The following is a 19,615-nucleotide window of genomic DNA, read 5'->3' on the forward strand; positions in this document are numbered from 1 at the left end:
TTTAAAGCAATTGGAGGACCGATCCAGGGAAGACCGAGAGTTTTACATATTTATTCTGCCATATGGTTAAAATCTTGCAAATCATCACAGAACTGTTACAGCCAGTACATCAATTTAGCGAAGTAAAGGCAGTTTAGCACTGCATCGCATTAAATGCTTTTAGTATCCGCCAGCAAGGTCAATTGTGTATTTGCATTCAGCAGAAGGTCTGTTCATGCATATATTACTCCATTGTGCATGCACATCAGTTAGAGGTTTTGTAGCTGGTCTACAGAATTAGTGCTGAAACAGAATTAGAGCCCAGCAATTACTCAGAATTTCAGGCGCCATTAGAATGAGCGTGCAGAGATATGCCTAAATATTATTCTAACACAGAGCTGCTAAATTACAGTTGTTTAAATTTACTAGGGTAAATATTCAGTTGTAAAAATGCATGTAGTTATTAATGCATGCATTAAAAACAGAAAGCTGTTTTTTTAGAATCGGAAAGAGTGAGATACTAAAGAAGTATATACCTGTATCAATCTATCTGCCAAGGAAGCACTTTCCTACAAAAAGGAAAAAAATTCAGATAGGAGTAAGAGAAAAAAAGGAAAACCAAGTGACAAAATCAATGGTGGAGAATTATGCCCAAATTCTACCAACTTTCCATATGCAATGAACTCCCAAATATTCATTTTTTTCACCCATTAAAGGTGGGACAGTTTAACAGCCAAATCTCAGCAGCACAGGCAAAAGACTGTTATATTCAGAAAAACAACACCGAGCTTCAAATTTAAGAATATTCGTTTAAAGAGGGTAAGTTGTCTAATTTTCAGTTGGCAGTTTATTGCATGGAGCAAACATTATACGGTATGCAAATTCATGTAGAGCTCACTTGATCAAGCTTTGTGAAGTGAAAGGAGGTATAATTTGAGCACTTTTCAAAGTTCAGCTAGTGAAGGGGCAGAGCCATTTGTACAACAGCAGTATTTAAAAGGCAGGAGTCCAGTGATGCAGAATGTCAGGCACAAAGAACAGTGAATATATGCAAAGTATATCTGATCTGATTTCGGACAACTCTTATCACTAACGCTATTACAGTTTAATCTTCCCTTGCTCTGATTTTGCAGCAAACTAGAATCTTCACAGCAATCTAACAATCCAGGCAGCTTTCAACCTGGAAAGGTACAATTTAACCCATACGCATCAGTTAGTTTACACCTCCCTTAATGCACTTATAAATTCACAGAGAGGGCAGAAACTGTTAACACATCCACATGAAAATTGCTGCATCAAAGAGCCAAATGAAACTGTATCAGTCAAAGTAGAACTGTATTACAGTGGTGCCCCGCAAGACGAATGCCTCGCAAGACGAAAAACTCGCTAGACGAAAGGGTTTTTCGGTTTTTGCGTTGCTTCGCTAGACGATTTTCCCTATGGGCTTGCTTCGCAAGACGAAAACGTCTTGCGAGTTTGTTCGCTTTTTTCTTAAAGCCGCTTGAAGAGGCGCAGTTGCGACGGACCGTGCTTCGCAAGACGAAAAACATCGCAAGACGAAAAGACTCGTGGAACAATTAATTTCGTCTTGCGAGGCACCACTGTAATTGGCATAAATTAGGTGGAAACTATCTTCAAGCTGAACGCACAATTGTTCTCTGAAGTGAGATTTGTTTAAGAACAGAATTTCCATCTTGCTTTCCTACTTTTGTTTTATGACAGTAACGGCCGCCCTGTTCCCCTTGGAACCAGGAATGCACATTGGAAAAAGTTCACTTTCCACACTTATGGGAAAAGACCAAACCTCACTCCCCACACAGGGAGAACTCCTCTTTTAAGTCACAAATGAAGACTTCTGCCAACTATAATTTCAAAAACTAAGAAGCTGTAGCTGTAAAAGGCTTGGAGGCCTAGAAAAAAATGCCAGAAAAAGAAATCCAATCTATTACTATTCAGCATCCACTAGAGATAGACAGCGTATTCTTTAGTCTGATTAATGGGAACAAGTATTCTAGAGCCAAGGGGAAAGGCCACAATATCGTAAGATTATTGGGCAGAAGGAAATTTTCATGTGACAAAGAAAAACCATGAGAAAGTGATTTGGGTGTAGAAAAACACGAAACCTGCCCTTTCAGAGTTGCCTCAATGCTTGAAGAAGAAACACCTGTATTAGAGATCAAGGAAAGCTTGCCTTCTACCAAAAGGATAGCCAGTCACTCTCACAATGGTTAACAAACGAGTATCAGTCTCCAGAAGCTTATATGTTGTGCTACAGCAAGCTTAAAGTCTTGTAAGGTTGGCACATTGGCAAGAAGGTGGCTGTCAGGGTCTCTAGGTGCTAAGGGCAATTGCAACAGACTGGAAAACAGTCTATAGAACCTTTGGAAGGATTGGGTTAGATCTGGACTAGACATTTCCATCACCTGCACTGTTTGGATGCCATCGTTTCCTGAACACTGGAAAGGTAATCAATGTGGATTTTGTTTGAGAACTCTGTACTGTCTTGGAATTCAGAACAATAAAGCAAAACATATCACAACCTTGCTCAGACTATAACAGGACAATGTTACAGAAACCTCCTCTTTTTAAGAGAACCGCGTCCCTATCACTAAGGCAAAACGAAAAGAAAATAAAGATAATGGGATCTCCTATTCCTCCAACTGCCCTTGCCCATTGAAAGAACTGAGTGATCAAAGTATTACCATGGTAGTGGGACTAAAAAAAAGCAGCAACACTGAATGAGAGGATCATCTTAGAGGACAAACATGCTGCCTCAGGCTTGCTACCCCATTGTCTAGTCAAGGCCAATGTGACATGTAAAGAACAGATCCTCAGGAGAGGATGACTTCCTAAGATTGTTTTCCCACAATATACTCGAATATTTTCAAGAGGCTGAAAGAATGGAGCTGAAGTTCTTCCAAGGCGTCCAAAACACCCGCCCACAACACAACTAGGTACAAACACAGTTCAGATTTTTGCTTCAAACACTGTCTCTGAAACTACTCAAATTAACAGATTGCCTATACTAAATGGAACACTTTGGATTTTTTTTTAAAAAAATAAAAGCATACATTCCTCAGCGCTTTATAAACTGTTCATATTACGCCCGTGTCAGTTATTCAGAAATGCTCAACTCTCCTGTTTCAAGAAGTGTTTGAGCACCACCATTCAACAGCCCGAGGGATGACTGTTTCGTCTATCACTAGGTTTGTCTGGTTCTGGCACCCCACAGTCCTGTTTCCCCCTAGCTATCAAATGATCAGTAGTGTCCACATGCTTGGAATAAGAAGAAGGAAGCTCTAGTGGCTTTAAGATAAGAAGGAGAAGGAAGAAAATGTTTCCAGGTACAGTTAGGATTCTTCATGAAGCCAAAGTGGGCCAAGAGATTGAGATGAGGCAGAATACAAACAGCGAGAAGCCCTTATTTTCCAAAGCTCTTTGGTGAAAAAAGTAAGAAGGGTGGGTGTTCTGCTCTCAACCTGCTTGGGAACAAAAATCATAATCCAAACTAAGAGCCTTCCCTTATCTACCACACTTTGTTAGAGATATCTGCTTTAACCTAAATTAAGAATGAACTCTCTCAACTTCATTGTACTATTCGGTCCAGGGATTGAACTTGAACAGAATGCCACTGAATTAAGAAAGAAGACTGCAAGTCAAAGCTGTATATGTGCTGTGGCTTCTATGGTGTGCTGAACAAAAACAAATAAATAGAAACTTGCTTTCGGTTTCTGAATATATTCTATACGGTGGTTATGCAAAGTGCGAAATCATTTCAGACACCTGGCTTAATGTTTCAGTGCATTTGGTGATGCAAAGAACCAAAATAACGTTGGCACAAAACTTTGTTCCAGCTTCCTTCCAACAAGGAGATTGTCCAAGGACACTGATCTTCCATCCAAAATTCATTACATACATCTTTCAGTTTCATTGCCTGACTTTTCATAAACCCAATGCCTTGTTCTTCAATATAACCGTTAATTATTAAGGGGCCACAGAACGCTTTGTTGAATTCACTTCTTTAGTTACGGTTGTACGGAAAGCAAGTGCTCATAATTTAGAACCCTAAATTGTCTAATTATGATGAAGCATCATGACACTGCTATAAAGCAGACATTAGCAGTGTTGTTCTTGCCATGCTATTCATATTAGTACAACTATTCAGAACTGCACTGGTATTGTAAAATTTGTCATCAAATACAGGATAATGGTGACTAGAATACTTACTTTTTCTAATGTTTCAATGCGCTGTTTTAAAAGTCTATTTTCTGTCTGTAATCTCTGAAAAGCAAGCAAAATTAGCTGAGACCTAAATGCAGTGAGAAGAGAGGAAGAATCTAGTAACCTTCAAGGCCCACTGAAGTTACAAGATACAATATCACCTGGTAAACATTACATGGAAACATCCTAGATTTCTCCCCTAATTATTCCCTTATAAGAATTTCAAAGCAGATGGGCAATTTAAATTGAGAAGTCCCAATGATCACCTTATATGCATGGTGCCTCTACTTTAGAGTACTGATTCCACACACTTGTGGCGAAGTCATGCTTCTATGAATGTTGTTATATTGGAAGGTCAGCTGAACAATTATAAGTTATACAGCCCAATGCCCAGCTAAATCCTGACCACATTTCCTTGAAAGCAAGACTGTGGATGCCGCCTGTTAATTCAGATCAGTAGAAGGCCTTCTGAAATTATCAGTGTTACTAAATTGCTTGCTATCACAACGCAGATAGCTTCTTTTAAAAAAAAAGAAAGAAAAAAAAGAAACCTTGCTGGAATGCAACGTGGAACCTTTGAGAAAAATACTGTATTTTTTGCTTTATAAGACGCACCAGACCACAAGATGCACCTAGTTTTTGGAGGAGGAAAACAAGAAAAAAAATATTCTGAATCTCAGAAGCCAGAACGGCAAGAGTGATCGCTGCACAGTGAAGACAGCAATCCCTCTTGCTGTTCTGGCTTCTGGGATAGCTGCGCAGCCTGCAATCGCTCCATAAGGCGCACACACAGTTCCCCTTACTTTTTAGGAGGGAAAAGTCTTATAGAGCAAAAAATACGGTAAGTTTAAGGTCTGACAGTCACTTTGGGTGACGCTGCTGCAAACAGCAGGGTGGAGCGTCAACCAGTCAGGAGAGAACAGAGAGTTAAAAGAGAAAAGCTGACAGTTAAAACTGTGAGATAGAGCTTGGAAAGGACTTGGGATGGGTGGATAGGGATTTGCTAGGCAGGGCAACTCACGAATATTTCCCTGAGGGGAAGGAAAAGATCCTAGAAGTGGGCTGGAAGAGTTCTTACGGGCAGGACAAACAGCCATTCAAGGCGGAATCTGTTTAATTAGAAACAGTTCTAAAGTGGAAGTTTTAAGTAAAGTTCTCAGTTATTTCTGTAAAGCATTTCTGACTGGAACAAAAGCTCTGTGCCTTATCAGGGTCACCATTAGGCTTTAACCCTCATTGAGTGTGTTTAAGTAAAATTCCAGTTTTGCTTCCGTCGGGACTGATCCTTACTCTGAGGGATAAATGGTCACGGGTTTTCTTTTCACATCATCAAGAGTCATTGCTGGTCGATATTAGCAAACCCTGCCATAAACAGAGAATCTCAGACCTCTCAAACGTTACTCCCAGGGAGTGTCTAAGTTTTAAAGCACCCTCAACCCAGCCACATTCCCTCGCTCGCATCTTTACTGAGGGAGCCTGCCACATCAGGGTTTTATTTTCTTACATATTTCTCCACAAAACGATCATATCCCCAGCCCACACATCTTTCACTGCAGCTTTGTTTTAAATGTACCTTTGAAAAGTGGAAAGTTACAGGTACTATATTAGCTTTCCATAATAAATGAGGATGCACTATGGAAAGTTAATATGGCACTTGCCTCCACAAAAGACTTGTTATTTATTCATTACCTTCGTATCGTGCCTTTCTTCCAAGAACCTCAGGACAGCATGCATATAGTCCCTGCTGCCCAGGTAAGGATTGAAAATATCCACATTAGTTACAACACTCTCTCACAAAATTCCACTTACTTTAATTTCAACTTGCTCTTCCATTTCTTTTGTTTTTATAGTGGTATATTCTTTTTCTAACCTGAAGGGAAAAAATTAAGACTTTTTTTTAGTACAGTGGTACCTCGGGATGCGAACGGGATCCATTCCGGAGCCCCGTTCGCAGCCTGAATAGAACGTAAGATGCGACTGTGTGTCTGCATGTGCGCAGGTCGTGCTCTGTTACCTCCGGTTGCCGCGGAGCGTAACTTGAAAATGCTCAACCTGAAGCACATTCAACCCGAGGTATGACTGTATTGTGTGCATGTGCTGAACAGAATAAGTAATGTGCAGATTGTCTGTCAATATTCCTCTGCTTGACTCCCACCAAAGCTTTTGTTTTACATTCACTAAACCTGATTTTCCTCTCCTTTACCCTGAAACTAAGTCCATGAAAAAGGCATGATTCTTTGTCATTCTTTCCACCATGTCTATGGTCTTAAGGTACATGAGGTTTTGTTTTAACACACATAGTGAAGTAGAAAAAGAAAACCACACAAAATATCACCATGGAATAGTTCACACAAGTGTCTATTTTGCTGTAAGTTTACTTGCTGGAAAGCAATACCTGCCAGCATGTGCTTGGCAAAAAGAAAACTTGTGAAATCTGCACACAACAAGGTAAACCTCTTCTTCCTATGTATATCCTTAAAAGGGAAAGGACCCCTGACAGTTAAGTCCAGTCGCAGACAACTCTGGGGTTGCGGCGCTCATCTCGCTTTACTGGCCGAGGGAGCTGGCATTTGTCCACAGACAGTTTTTCCGGGTCATGTGGCCAGCATGACTAAGCCGCTTCTGGCAAAACCAGAGCAGCACATGGAAACGTCGTTTACCTTCCCACCGGAGTGGTACCTATTTATCTACTTGCATTTTTTGTGTGCTTTCGGACTGCTAGGTTAGCAGGAGCAGGGACCAAGCAACAGGAGCTCACCCCGTCGTGGGGATTCGAACCGCCGACCTTCTAATGCAGGAATATGCAGCTGTCCCATACGGGGATAGTACCTGCAACCCTGGCATTATGAGCACCACGCTCTAACCAACTGAGCTATCCGTTGTAGGAAAACTGTTGCGTGAAATTGTCGATACATGAATTAAGTGCCCATGCTTCAGCAATTGAGGCCTCATTTAGAACTCAACAGAAAACACACACCAAGTTGTACTGCTTTCAATAAGCAATTATAAATGGGAATTGTGAAGCCCATTTCAAAAGCCCATAGCTAGAGTGCAGTGTGATAAGATTGATTTCTAAACAAAACAAAAAAGGGCCTTAGCAGTAGATCTGCTAAGACTGCTTTTCTTAAAGGAAGTTAAGACTTTATATCTAATGGGACACCTTTAGTTCCCTGGAGATTCTTTGATCCTGTGGAGACTTATATGACTAAAAGAATTGAGAGGGGAAGAAGGGCAAAAACAGAAGCTTCCACTTGGCTCAAAGGTTTCCATGAATGCAACAACAGGAATAGATACTATCCAAAAACAGATTTTAATTTTATTTATTTTTTGCCCATCAGGTCCTAAACAGTAGCTTTTGATACACAAATCTCCATCAAGCTCTTTTTCAGTGGCACACTTGTCTGTTTTGCCTGAAGAGTTTCTGAAGCTCAATACCTAGTTTGCCATTTTGTGACTTTCAGTTGATCTGGATAAAGTTACTTTGCTAACAATGCTTTTGCGTACAGTGGAACCTCAGGGTGTGGACGTAATCCATGACGGAGGCACGTCTGCAACCCGCAGTGTTCACATCCTGAAGCGCTGAGTCTGCGCAGGCACAATTTGGCGCTTCTGCGCATGTGTGAGCGGTGAAACCTAGAAGTAACACGTTACGGTACTTCCGGGTTTCCCGCGGTCCACAACCCAATAACACGAAACCTGAAGTGTCCGTAACATGAGGTATGATAACATAGGCCAAGGTGGCTGATGTATTCCCCGCCTCCCGAGTGTGATACACAGTACTCTAGTTAGTATCATTGGCAAAGAAACTGCTGAGACTCTTAAACGGAAGCACGTTAAGAAGATTTTAAAGCAATTCAAAACCCAGGAACTGTTTTAGAGCACAGATGCTATTTTATGCAAAACGTACTACCTACTTTTTCATCTTTTTTGCATTGTATTTGACCTGGTAAGCTGCTTGGATTAATTTATCTGGCCCACCATCAAACTGACGCGGAACGACCTTCTGAAAGTGCTAAAAACAAAGCACACCGTCACGGTAATTAATACCAACATTATACGCAAACATTCCAGCAATTTGATATGTCGACGTCACATTTAGCTTACTTGTAACATCCCTTCCATGTCGAGCTGCATCAATTCTGCTTGATTCATTTGGAGTAGTGCTAAGCCAACTCGAAACACTATCTCCAAACCCTAGGAATAAAGTATGTGTTTTATTTCAGGTAAGCATTTCTGATATCTAATATAAATATATTTTCCCATTTAGCTGAATACTGACAAAATTAATATTGACAGATTTCAGCGCCACACTTAAAACAAATGAGGCTCCGCTTAGATTGACACAGAATGTCAAGTTGAACCCCAGTATAGGAGCCAACTGCTAGGGACCGAGGTCTTTTCCACCCCCCAGTAAAATATTTAAGGGGACCGCCCCCCCAAATTGATGGGCATTGTCATTCAAATGGTGTGCATGTGTTGTGTCATGTGATCAATTATGTCCCTTACCTGGACCCCTATAATATTTTATTCAGGTTGGCACCCTTGAACCCAACTAACAACCACAGTCTACATCAGAAAGAGTTGCCTTGGGAGATAGAGTGTTTTGATTGTGACAACAGGCATTAGACAATAGCTTACCTCAGACATAAAGATATCAAATATTCTTGTTGCAATTGGTAATGGGAAAGATGTAAGAAAAATAGTTAAGAACCATGACGAGGCATACATAGAGGTATGAAAACTCTGAGCTTGAAAATGTACATGCAGCTCTGGCAGTTGCTCCTGAAAGAAAATTTACAGTTGTTGGTTTTTTTTAGTTAAGACTTTCATAAATCATAAAATAAGCATCTATCTATATATTTAAAGGACTACACTTTGAAATGGTGGTCTCTCTCTTTCAAGAATATGATTTATATCATCTGAAGGCCACACACTGATTAGAGTTCTCTGTAATTTACCTCAGACTGAATCGCTCTGCATTTTGCTGTGTGAAAGCATCAATGTTCATCTAATGGTTATGAAGCACTGATGTTTTCTCTGAGAGTATTAAAATAGGGATAACAAGGGAGTGTGAACAAAATACTGGAGACAAAGCTGTTCAACTTTCTTAGTTCAGCAGGGTTTATAGACTGAAGCGCTGCTCTCCACTTCCTGAACTCTGGCCAATTCTCTACACACCATTCCTTTCAGAAGTGCTTTTAATTTACAGCCTTCCACCTCTCTGCCACCCAGTTCTCCTAACCCACTGCTGAGAAAGTGGGAAATATCTGCAACTTTAAAAACAAAAATAAATGAACTACAAAGCATGCATCTGGTAAACGATATCATATATATTTATATATACCTGTATCATCCATTCAAACTGATACATACAAAGGCCAAGCTCAGCCATACTTGGCTTGAAGAGTTCTCGAAGTCGGTAATCTTGCATTAATTTAACGAACACGCAAAACGCTTCCTCCTCAGGCATCTGTTTCGAAGGAGAACCAAGTCAGGAGCTTATTACTCGTTGTCATAGTCACCCTAAAAAAGCCCCAAAAGTTTCCAATACCACGTGGCTACAGGAACCATACAGGTATGCATCTGGGGTGGGGGGAGAAATGATGTTTCCTAGCCCTTCACAACCAATTTTCATCTGTAGCTGCTTTTTATTGCAGTATCTGAACAAGTGAAAAGAGAACTGCTGTTTCTCAATCCCTAGTGGCTTGGTAGTCTCATTGTGGCGGCTGTGGTTACATGGAAAAAGCACTGCAGATACTCCCTACATTACGAGCTCACACCCAGGTTTGGAAGCACTGGCCATATTTGGATTATCCATTTTCGGATTAATGAGCCTGTACAAGATTTTGGCTCCTGCACACAGTTCCCTCTCCATGGGAGGGAACAAGACAGGAAGCTGCAAGCTAACCATAGTTCATCGTTGCATTTAAACCAGGGCACTATGGCCGATGGCTTCCAAACAGGCAGAACAGGATGCCAGAGGGGCTTAAAGTTGGCTTCCAAACAAGCTACAATGTGGAAATCATTAGCTGCTAGTTCAGATGTAAAGGCAAGCCATAGTTAAGCTTCCTGGCTTGTCCTGAGTCTTGTGTGAAGGGAAGAATGAAGCATTTGCACGAAAGAAGATCAGGCATAACTTGGCTTATTAAACGGAGATTTGCTTGTCTGACTGTTGTCATTGCCTTCAAACACTTGCAACCTCTGGCCAATGTTAAACATTGCAGTAGGGTTTTTCTAAATTAAATAATAATAAAAATAATAGCCAGGAGAGTTAGTGGGTTATGAAAGCCATGGTGGGGAATCTCAAGTCTGCCCAGGAATTTTTATCCCGTAGAACAGGTTTTCTGTTACTATATTCTATCACATCTCTGCAGAATGAACGTCATTGTGCCTGGGGCCAGGGGGAAAGCTACGTGTGGCCAAACATTTCTCTTTTAACAAGCAGGGAACAAATACACATTTACATTCTAGGGGCTAGCCGCCAGAAGATCAACAAGAAGCAAGGCTCCAACCTGACTCACATTAAGCCCGGGCTTAGAATTTTCTGAACTGTTACAGTAAAACAATGTGCATTCAAAGTCTGTGGTAAAGACCAGTTAAGATACCCCACAAGAAGAGCCCCAGTTCGTGAATCCAGTGTTACGCTTTATCATCATCCCATACTGCTTTGGACAAAGCAAAATTCCAAAGTAATATATAGTTTTGCGAAGCCGTGTGGTTTACTTACCTGCATGAGAAGCAATCCAACAATGAAAGCACTTCCTTGGCAGTAACCAACCTCGCGGTCCACTAATGAATAAGCCTAGAAAATGTTTTTTTCAAAACTGGTAAGACTCCAAACAGCAGAAATCACTGCACATCTGCTTCCAAAACCCATCACATTTATATACCAACTTTTCTTCCAAATATAATTAATAAATAAAATTTTATTTATACCCCGCTCTTCCTGGTTCAGAAAACTGGGCTCAGGGTGGCTAACAACAAATTTAAAACACTTAATTGATGCAACAAAAACAGCATAAAATACAGTATAAAACGTGAATAACAATAAATTCGGAATTCAAAAATCAATTTAGAGGGGAAATTCATCCAATAAACATTAGATGATCACCAGGGCTAGCTGGCTAAATTAGTTCTATTTGGGCCAGTGAGGAGACCAGGGGAGAATTAGCTGTGGGATCCCAGAGCGGGTAATCTTCATAAAAAGGGGAGGGGGAGGGAAGGAAGGGGAATAAAAGACCAGGCTAAATTCGAATTGAAAGCCAGGAGGAATAGCTTTGTCTTACAGGCCCTGCGGAAGGAAGTTAAATCCTGCAGGGCCCTGGTCTCATGGTCTCTACCAGGTTGGAGCCATCACTGAGAAGGCCCTGGCCCTGGTGGAGGATAATCTGACTTCCTTAGGGCCCAGGACCTCTAAACTATGATTATTCATGGACCTTAAGGTCCTCTGCGGGGCATACCAGGAGAGGCGGTCCCATAAATACGAGGGCCCTAAGCCACAAAAAGGAATAGTGGGGTACATACATGGTTCTCCTGCTCCCCAATTTCATCCTCACAACAAACTTGTGAGGGAGGTTAGACTGAGAGTTGGTGACTGACTCCAAACTCACCCAGTGAGCTTCATGGCTGAGTGGGGGATTTGAACCCTGCCCTCCCAGGTCCTGGTGCCGCACTCTACAAATATTACACTACAAGACAAACCACTTCCAATATCCAAAGGAGCACAGAATATGGTGGCGGTCACAAAATTCTGCTTCTTGAGGATGCTACCTATTACCTTTCAAGCATGTTTTTAGCTCTTATTGTTGCAGAAGCATGTGGGGACTTGCCTGCTAACATTTAAAAACTCAGAGAAGTCGCTGGATACGGTTTTCCATTTCTGCCCCTGCATCACTGCCCCTGTCTTGAGCAGTAAATGCAGAAGTAGCCAAAAGAAATGGTTCGAATTTGATCAATGTGCACAGGGTCGTATGCAATAGTGTTCATGCACAAGAATGGCTGCCAAGACATGCAAAGGAACTTCCCCTTCATCTCCTCCCCCTGTAGCCTGCCATGTGCCTCTTAAAATCTGCTCCGAAGAGAGACCCTCCAGAGCCAATTCAGGGGAAGACGAGAAGTCATTTTGGCACCCTTTAATTCATACAGGTTGTAGACTTCAGCTTTCTTGGGCACATCACCGTCAATAGTATCCTTATTATTCTTTAACACAAGAAACAAGAAGTGCACAGAGGTTCTGCTAATATTGAATTAAGTTTACATTCTACTGAAACCCAGAGGTTGTATGCATGCTAGCCTGCAAGGATCCTGGCTACAGGCTGAGATGCTAGGATGCCACAAACACATGGCAAGAGGAAGAGGCAATCAATTACGTGGTGGTGCTATAATGGAAGCAGATCTGTACGTCGGAGGAAAAGTACAGTACCCAAAGGTCAAATGAGCACTCATAGAAAGTGTGGGGAAGTGAAGGAAGCAGAGGGCTTCAGGAAGGAAGACTGGAGGCAGCAACAGGAATGGAATACGAGGAATGGAAAAGGGGAAAAAAGAACGGTGAGCAACAGATGTACCTGGAAATTTGCCTAATGGGCTCTTTTCTCAACCTTTGTACTAGTAGGGCTGGTATAAGGACACAAGCACAGAATGGGCTGTGTGCAGATTGTGCGAAGGAGTGTAGAGGCAAGACATGTTTGCAATTTTACCCCTCTGCTACCCCCCAATGTGCTAAGTGAAAAACCAGCAATCCTAACTGGTAGGCGGTCAACATTTGCATGTGTGCTACTGGTTGAAAGTGGGGCAGAAGGCTGAACTTATCCTTGAAATCAAGAAGGCTTCCCTCCATGCTGTACAAAAACTCCCACTATAGCTGTTAAATACATGTCCAAAACAGAGCTGAGATCTTCCTTTCTAAGGTTTCTGATTTGAGAGATATGAGTGTCGGTCTCCTGGTTATCCCCACCCTTCCAGCTGTATATTTGCATATTTTATATTCCAGGGCATTAAAAAAGGAAAGCGTGTTGATTACGTATACCACCTCTGATGTGCTGGGCAATGCACAAATAACGAGCTGCACCACACTTCCAATCAAAAGGAAACAGCAATCAGCAGGAAATGTTTCGAGTGCATTCGTATGAAAAAGTCAATTGACAGTTCAACATGAGCTCATTCTCTTGGCTGGCTGAATGTCTACAACAGATGTGCCTGACTTGCAACAACGGGGTAATTCTTCCCTTCGCTGTCAGAAAGTCTAATTGCAATTGATGAGCCCAAGTAATTTCCCAAAGGTCAGTCCACGTGCTACATTCCAGTATTTCTCTCATGGAAGTCTTACTCACATGAGCCATATGATATGCAGGACCCAATCTAGCAGCAGTTAATGTCTTTGAAAGATGAAAAATGCAGATGGAAGAAAATGGGGCAGTCGAGATCTACGATATACTGGCTTATATGCTACGCTGCTTGAGAACCAAAAGTTATGGACGTTTCCTTTGTTTTAAAACAAAAAACTTTTAAGCCCTTCCCTAAATTACTATGAGGAACGCGAGTGGCACTGTGGGTTAAACCACAGAGCCTAGGGCTTGCCGATCAGAAGGTCGGCGATTCAGATCCCTGCGACGGGGTGAGCTCCCGTTGCTCAGTACCTGCTCCTGCCAACCTAGCAGTTTGAAAGCATGCAGTGCAAGTACATAAATAGGTACCACTCCGGCGGGAAAGTAAATAGTGTTTCCATGTGCTGCTCTGGTTCGCCAGAAGCGGCTTAGTCATGCTGGCCACATGACCCGGAAGCTGTACGCCGGCTCCCTCAGCCAGTAAAGCGAGATGAGCGCCGCAACCCCAGAGTCGGTCACGACTGGACCTAATGCTCAGGGGTCCCTTTACCCTTTACCTTTAAATCACTATGATTGGTACACCATAGGAAAATAATTCACTGTGACTGAAAGCTAGTCTTAGCCATCAAAAAGATCTCCCTTTCTCCCTTCAAAGATCTGGGACTTTTACCAGTCAACTTGTTTTCATTGCTTTGGGTGGCGAATTTTTCCGTAGAGCCAAACCACAGAGATACCCAGTAGCAGACTGGGGAGTCCTCATCTGTCATGAGACACCTTGTTAATGATGGGATCTGACTCAGAAATGCAAAAACCTTCTGCCAACTACCCCATTTTGCCTTCTAATTTGGGGTACACATACAGCCGATGAATACTCATAAATATAAATTCATGTGCATATATGTACACAAGCGTAAAAAAAGTGAGTCTTACGCTAGGTTATACCAAGGGATCAGGGTGGCTAAAAATTAATGGTTTTTTTTAAAAAAAATTAAAAATTGGATTTAAATTGCTTTTGGAGGAAAAATCTAAAGATAGTTTTCTATTTAAGTCACATTATAGTCCAAAGGCTATTCATCAGGAAATAAGGATTTGAGTTTTTCATGTGTGCTAAAACTCAGTCTAAGGTTTTTGGGTTTTGTTTTGTTTTTTAAAAAAGTTTAACCACATCAGTTAGCAAACATGGATACATATGTTATAAAGTTATTGTTTTAGTTAAATAAATTGTTTAAATTGTTATTAAGTAAAAGATTGTTTTAGTGATCTGTCTGGGTGATGGGCTGTTCAGGGGAATGAAGGAAGTGGATCTGTGTGAGATGGCAAATGGCTAGGTGGTACAGTGGTACCTCAGGTTACATACTGTCAGGGCTGCCGCCCAGTCCCAGCTCACATAGGACCAAGTCAGCCAGCGTTCAGTTTCAAAGAGTCTTTATTGGATTACAGGTTCCATTTCCAAACTGCAACGTGCAGCCCTACTTCTTCTAGGTCAGAACGACGAAGACCCGTCTGAGTCTCCGCCTCTAGCGCACCAGCTTAATACCCTAGCCTTGCTCCACCTCCTGCGCCTTTCCTTCCGTCTCTGGGTCCTCCTGCCCCCCTGGGTCTCTCCTTTCCTACTCTCTTCTGACGCGGACCCCCCTGACCCTTCCGCCTCCTTGCGGCGGGCTTTGGGACCCGGTTCACTCTCTGGGCTGCTGGCTGCGCCAGCTTCCGTTACATTTGAACTTGGCGCGCGCGCCCAACTCTCCACTTTCCTCTTGATCGTTTCCTCGCTCCCCGAGGTGGGCGTGACTACTCCTGACTCATGCCCTCCCTCCTTCTGAAAGTCTCCGGAGCCCGATATCTGGTCCCCTTTCTCCCCGCTGCTCCCGGCTGGGAACGTGGGTCCCGATCTCCAACTGCTGCTTTCTGATCCCTCTCTGGACCCTTCTTCCTGGGGTGTCCCCCTGCTCTCCCCCCTTGCTCTGGCTGCTGGCGCTCCCTTCTGGGAATCCTCGGACTCGCTAGACAGGCTCGGTGATCTCGGGTCGTCATCCCCACTCATCCTTCCTTCGTATTCCTCCCCCTCGCTCTCTGTCTCCTCCCTTCTCTGCGTCTCTGCTCCTGAACCCCTGACATCCATCCCCCCCTCGAAGCCCCCCCTTCCCCCCTCCCCGCTTTCAAGGGTGGTTGGTGGGTGCTCCGTCATCACGGGAGTGAATGTCGGATACAGTTCGCTCCCCGTTGCTGGCCGCCAACTGAAGACCTCCGAGTCTTCCTCCCCGCGTTCGTCAACGGTGGTCTCCTCCGCCTCCATCTCGGTGCCGCCGTGCTCGAAACCAAGGTCCTCCCCGCAAACGTCCATGTCCGTCTCTGCGTCTGTCGCTGGACCTGGTGTCTCCTGCCACTTCCGGCGCCACTGCTCCTCTGGCCGATCGTCCCACCAATACGAGTTGTCGGACGCCGAACCCTCCGGTGACCCCTCTGGGGAACGTGTGCGCGGTGCGGGTTCCCCTTCCGAGTCGAAGCCATGGAACGTGCTGGAGGAAAGCGTGGGCGTGAACAACCAGTCGTCGAAGAAGCCCGCTGGCATAGGTCTGTGTGGGAAAAGGGCATGAAACTCATCCTTGAGCAGGGGTTCCTCCAAGGCGTAGTCCGGCACCCAGCTATTAGTACTGGCCCGGGTGCCCTCCCTTGCTAGTAGATATTCTACTCCGTCTTCCCCCCATCTGGAGTCCAAAATCTCCGTGACTTCGTTGATGGGGTCCTGCTGTGGCAATCTTCCCACCTCCGTCCGCTCCGGAGACTGACTCGGTGCCGTTCCTGGTTCCTGGAACCTGTGCGGTGCCCTGTAGGGAGTGAGCACCGACCTGTGGAACACCGGATGCATCCTGGAACCCTCTGGTAGCACCAGCCGGAAAGCCACCGGGTTGATCTGCGCTTCGACTCGGTATGGACCGAGTTGCTTGTGCCCTAGCTTCCTCTTGGCTAACGATCGGGTCGGCACCGCGTGGGCTGCCAACCAGACCCAGTCTCCCACTCGGATCTCCTCGCCAACTCGCCTGTGCTTGTCAGCTTGGACCTTGTATGCGTGCTTCGCCAGCTCCAGCTGCCGTCTGAGTTGATCGTGGACCTCTTGCAACTCAGATGCGAAAGCGTCCGCCGTCTGTGGTTCCCCTTCCCCCACTCTGTCCAGTCCCGGGAAGGTTCTGGGATTCCTCCCATTGTTGGCGAAGAACGGCGTCACCCCTGTGGATACGTGTTTCGTGTTGTTGTAGGCGAATTCGGCGAGCGGCAGGTAATCCACCCACGTCGCCGGCTGTTGATTGGCATAGCATCTCAGGTACTGCTGCATGATGGCATTGACCCTCTCCGCTTGCCCGTTGGTCTGCGGGTGCCTTGCCGATGTCAGGTTGATCTTGACGTTCAGGAAGCCCATCAGCTTTTGCCAGAAATTCGAGATGAACTGGCGTCCGCGGTCGGACAGTATAGACCGTGGCAGCCCGTGCACTTTGAACACGTGATCTATGAACAATTTGGCTGTTTGTTCTGCCGTGGCCACCTTCGCACACGGTATGAAATGTGCCATCTTGGTGAACAAGTCCACCACCACTAGTACAGCTGTCTTGCCTCTCGAGCTGGGTAGATCCGTGACAAAGTCCAGGGCCACCCTCTCCCATGGTTCAAACGGCGTTTGCAGCGGTTCCAGCAGTCCCGCCGGTGGTTTGTGCACCGGCTTGGCCCTCTGGCAGGTGTCGCACCTCGCGACGTAGTCCGCGACTTCCCCCCTCAGTCTGGGCCACCAAAAGTCTCTTGCGACCAATTCCACCGTTTTTTCTGTGCCAAAGTGCCCGGCCGTGGGTGCGTCGTGCAGCTGCTGCAGTACCCGGGCGCGAAGTTCGTCTCCCGGCACGTAGACGGCCCCTTTACGTAAGAGCAAGCCGTCTCGTATCTGGAACTCGTCGCCCTTCGCCGTGCCCTTGTGCACCTCTGCCATCTTCGCCTGCGCGAATGAGTCGTCCGTCAACGCCCTTCGCACCGCATCCAGGTCTACTGTGGCTGAAGCGCACGCCCACGCTGTTGGCGCGAAGATGTGCATGGCCGCCGCTGGCGTCGCCTCTTCGAGGTACTGCGGTTTTCGGGACAGGGCATCCGCCATGATGTTGGTGTCGCCCGGGACGTACTCAATTCGGAAATTGAAGTCAGCAAAGAACTCCGCCCAACGGATCTGCCTCTGGTTCAGGAACCGAGCCGTGCGCCAGTGCTCCAGATTCTTGTGGTCCGTGCAGACCTGCACCGTGTGCTTGGCGCCGATCAGGAAGTGCCTCCACGCCTTGAAAGCTGCATGAATGGCAAGCAGCTCCCTATCCCAGATGGTGTAGTTCTGCTCCGACTTGCTGAGCTTTCTGGAGTAGAACGCCCCCGGCCTCCAGACCCCCTGCGGGTCCTTCTGCAGCAGTACCGCTCCCACTGCTCTATCGGACGCGTCTGTCTCCACCCTCAGCGGTCTGCTGGGGTCGATATGCAGCAGTTGCTCTTCCGACGCGAAGAGACGCTTGAGTGTCTGAAAGGACCGCTCCGCCTGCTCCGTCCAGATGAATTTCTTTTTCTTGGAGCTTAGCGTGTCCGTAATAGCTGCCGTCTGCATCGCGAACCCCTTGATGAACTTGCGATAGAAATTGGCGAATCCGACAAACCTCTGGACCTCTTTCCGGTTGCGCGGGCTCTTCCAATCCAACACCGCACGAACCTTGGCGCTGTCCATGGCTAGCCCCTTGTCCGACAGCTTGTAACCCAAGAAATCCACCTCCGTCGTGTCGAACTGGCACTTCTCCAGTTTGGCGTACAGTCTATGCTGCTGCAGCCTCTTCAGCACCTCCCGAACGTCCTGGTCGTGTGCTTGCTGCGAGTCAGAGAATATCAGGATGTCATCCAGAAAGCAGACGCACTTCTTGTAGAGGAGTCCCGCCAACACGTGATGCATAAAAGCTTGAAAAACGTGGGAGCCATTTTGCAATCCAAAAGGCATAACTCTATATTCGTAGGTGCCCAGAGGCGTGAACATGGCTGTCTTCCACTCATCGCCCTCCCTCATGCGGATGAGATTGTACGCTCCTCGCAGGTCCAACTTGGTGAACACGCGTCCCTTGCGCACCGTCGCCAGCAGGTCGTCAATCCTGGGCATAGGGAAATCGGAGGGCTTGGTCATTCTGTTTAAGAGGCGGTAATCCACGACCAATCTTTTTTGGGGCGTGTCCTTTTTCTTCACGAAGAAAACAGGACTGCCCCCTACTGCGCTGGACTCCCGGATGAAACCGCGCTGCAAATTGTGATCGATGAACTGTTTGAGTTCCTGTAGTTCGTCCTCAGACATGGAATATAGCTTCCCCTTCGGCAGCGTCGCCCCTGGCAGGAGGTCAATCTTGCAGTCATATTGCCTGTGCGGTGGTAGCTTGTCTGCCTCTTTCTCGCAGAAGACCTCCAGAAAGTCCGCGTATTTGTGGGGAACTGCTTGCAACGTTCCCAACTGCAGTTGTGAGTCCTCCTCCTCCCCCTCCTGCCTGGGCAGGATGCAGTGTTCTGCGCAGTAAGAGGAGCCGAAGATCAGCTGTCTCTGGTACCAAGCCAGCGTTGGACTGTGCCTGTCCAGCCAACTCATGCCCAACACAATGGGCGTGTCCGACAGTCGGGTGACATTAAAACTGATGACTTCCCTGTGGTTACCAAGTTGCATCACCATTGGTGGCGTCTGCTTCACCACCTGCCCCCCTAGCAACTCTCTGCCATCCACTGTGACGACTTGCAGGGGCAGAGTGGCAGGCAGCAGTTTTATAGCGTGCTGCTCCACAAAATCCTGTGCTATAAAGTCTGCGTTGCTTCCAGAATCCACAGAAAGCGGCACTTCGATGGTGACTCCATTGGGTAGCTGGAGAGACGCTGTGAGTTGCACTACTGGTTTGGGTGGGAGGGGGTCCGTGGGTTGCAATATCGCTGGGGACTGCTTCACTGATGCGTCTGGCTGGGCCCCAGTGCCTCTGTCTCCAGCCAGACATCGTCGTTTCCCTGCTGGGCTTCGCTGCATTGTGTGGCCACTTTCACCGTTGCGGAGGCTGCAG

At 45.6% G+C, this 19,615-nt stretch overlaps 1 protein-coding gene across 5 annotated transcripts in view; it reads right to left on the reverse strand.

Annotated features, from left to right (window-relative positions):
* The window catches only part of EVI5 (ecotropic viral integration site 5), a 73,606-nt gene that overhangs the window by 32,051 nt on the left and 21,940 nt on the right, over window positions 1-19,615 (reverse strand). For 4 of the 5 annotated variants that reach the window (XM_083511058.1, XM_083511055.1, XM_083511056.1 and 1 more), the window contains 8 exons: window positions 10,928-11,002; window positions 9,545-9,670; window positions 8,839-8,982; window positions 8,305-8,394; window positions 8,115-8,212; window positions 6,010-6,070; window positions 4,207-4,260; window positions 516-548 (listed from right to left, as the gene is read on the reverse strand). In XM_083511058.1, the coding sequence (XP_083367184.1) occupies window positions 516-548; window positions 4,207-4,260; window positions 6,010-6,070; window positions 8,115-8,212; window positions 8,305-8,394; window positions 8,839-8,982; window positions 9,545-9,670; window positions 10,928-11,002 (681 nt within the window). The remainder of the gene's footprint in view (window positions 1-515; window positions 549-4,206; window positions 4,261-6,009; window positions 6,071-8,114; window positions 8,213-8,304; window positions 8,395-8,838; window positions 8,983-9,544; window positions 9,671-10,927; window positions 11,003-19,615) is intronic. The other variant, XM_083511059.1, reaches the window with a different exon arrangement.

Source organism: Podarcis liolepis, assembly GCF_965112155.1.
Source record: "Podarcis liolepis genome assembly, chromosome: 6".
Classification (NCBI taxonomy): Eukaryota; Metazoa; Chordata; class Lepidosauria; order Squamata; family Lacertidae; genus Podarcis; species Podarcis liolepis.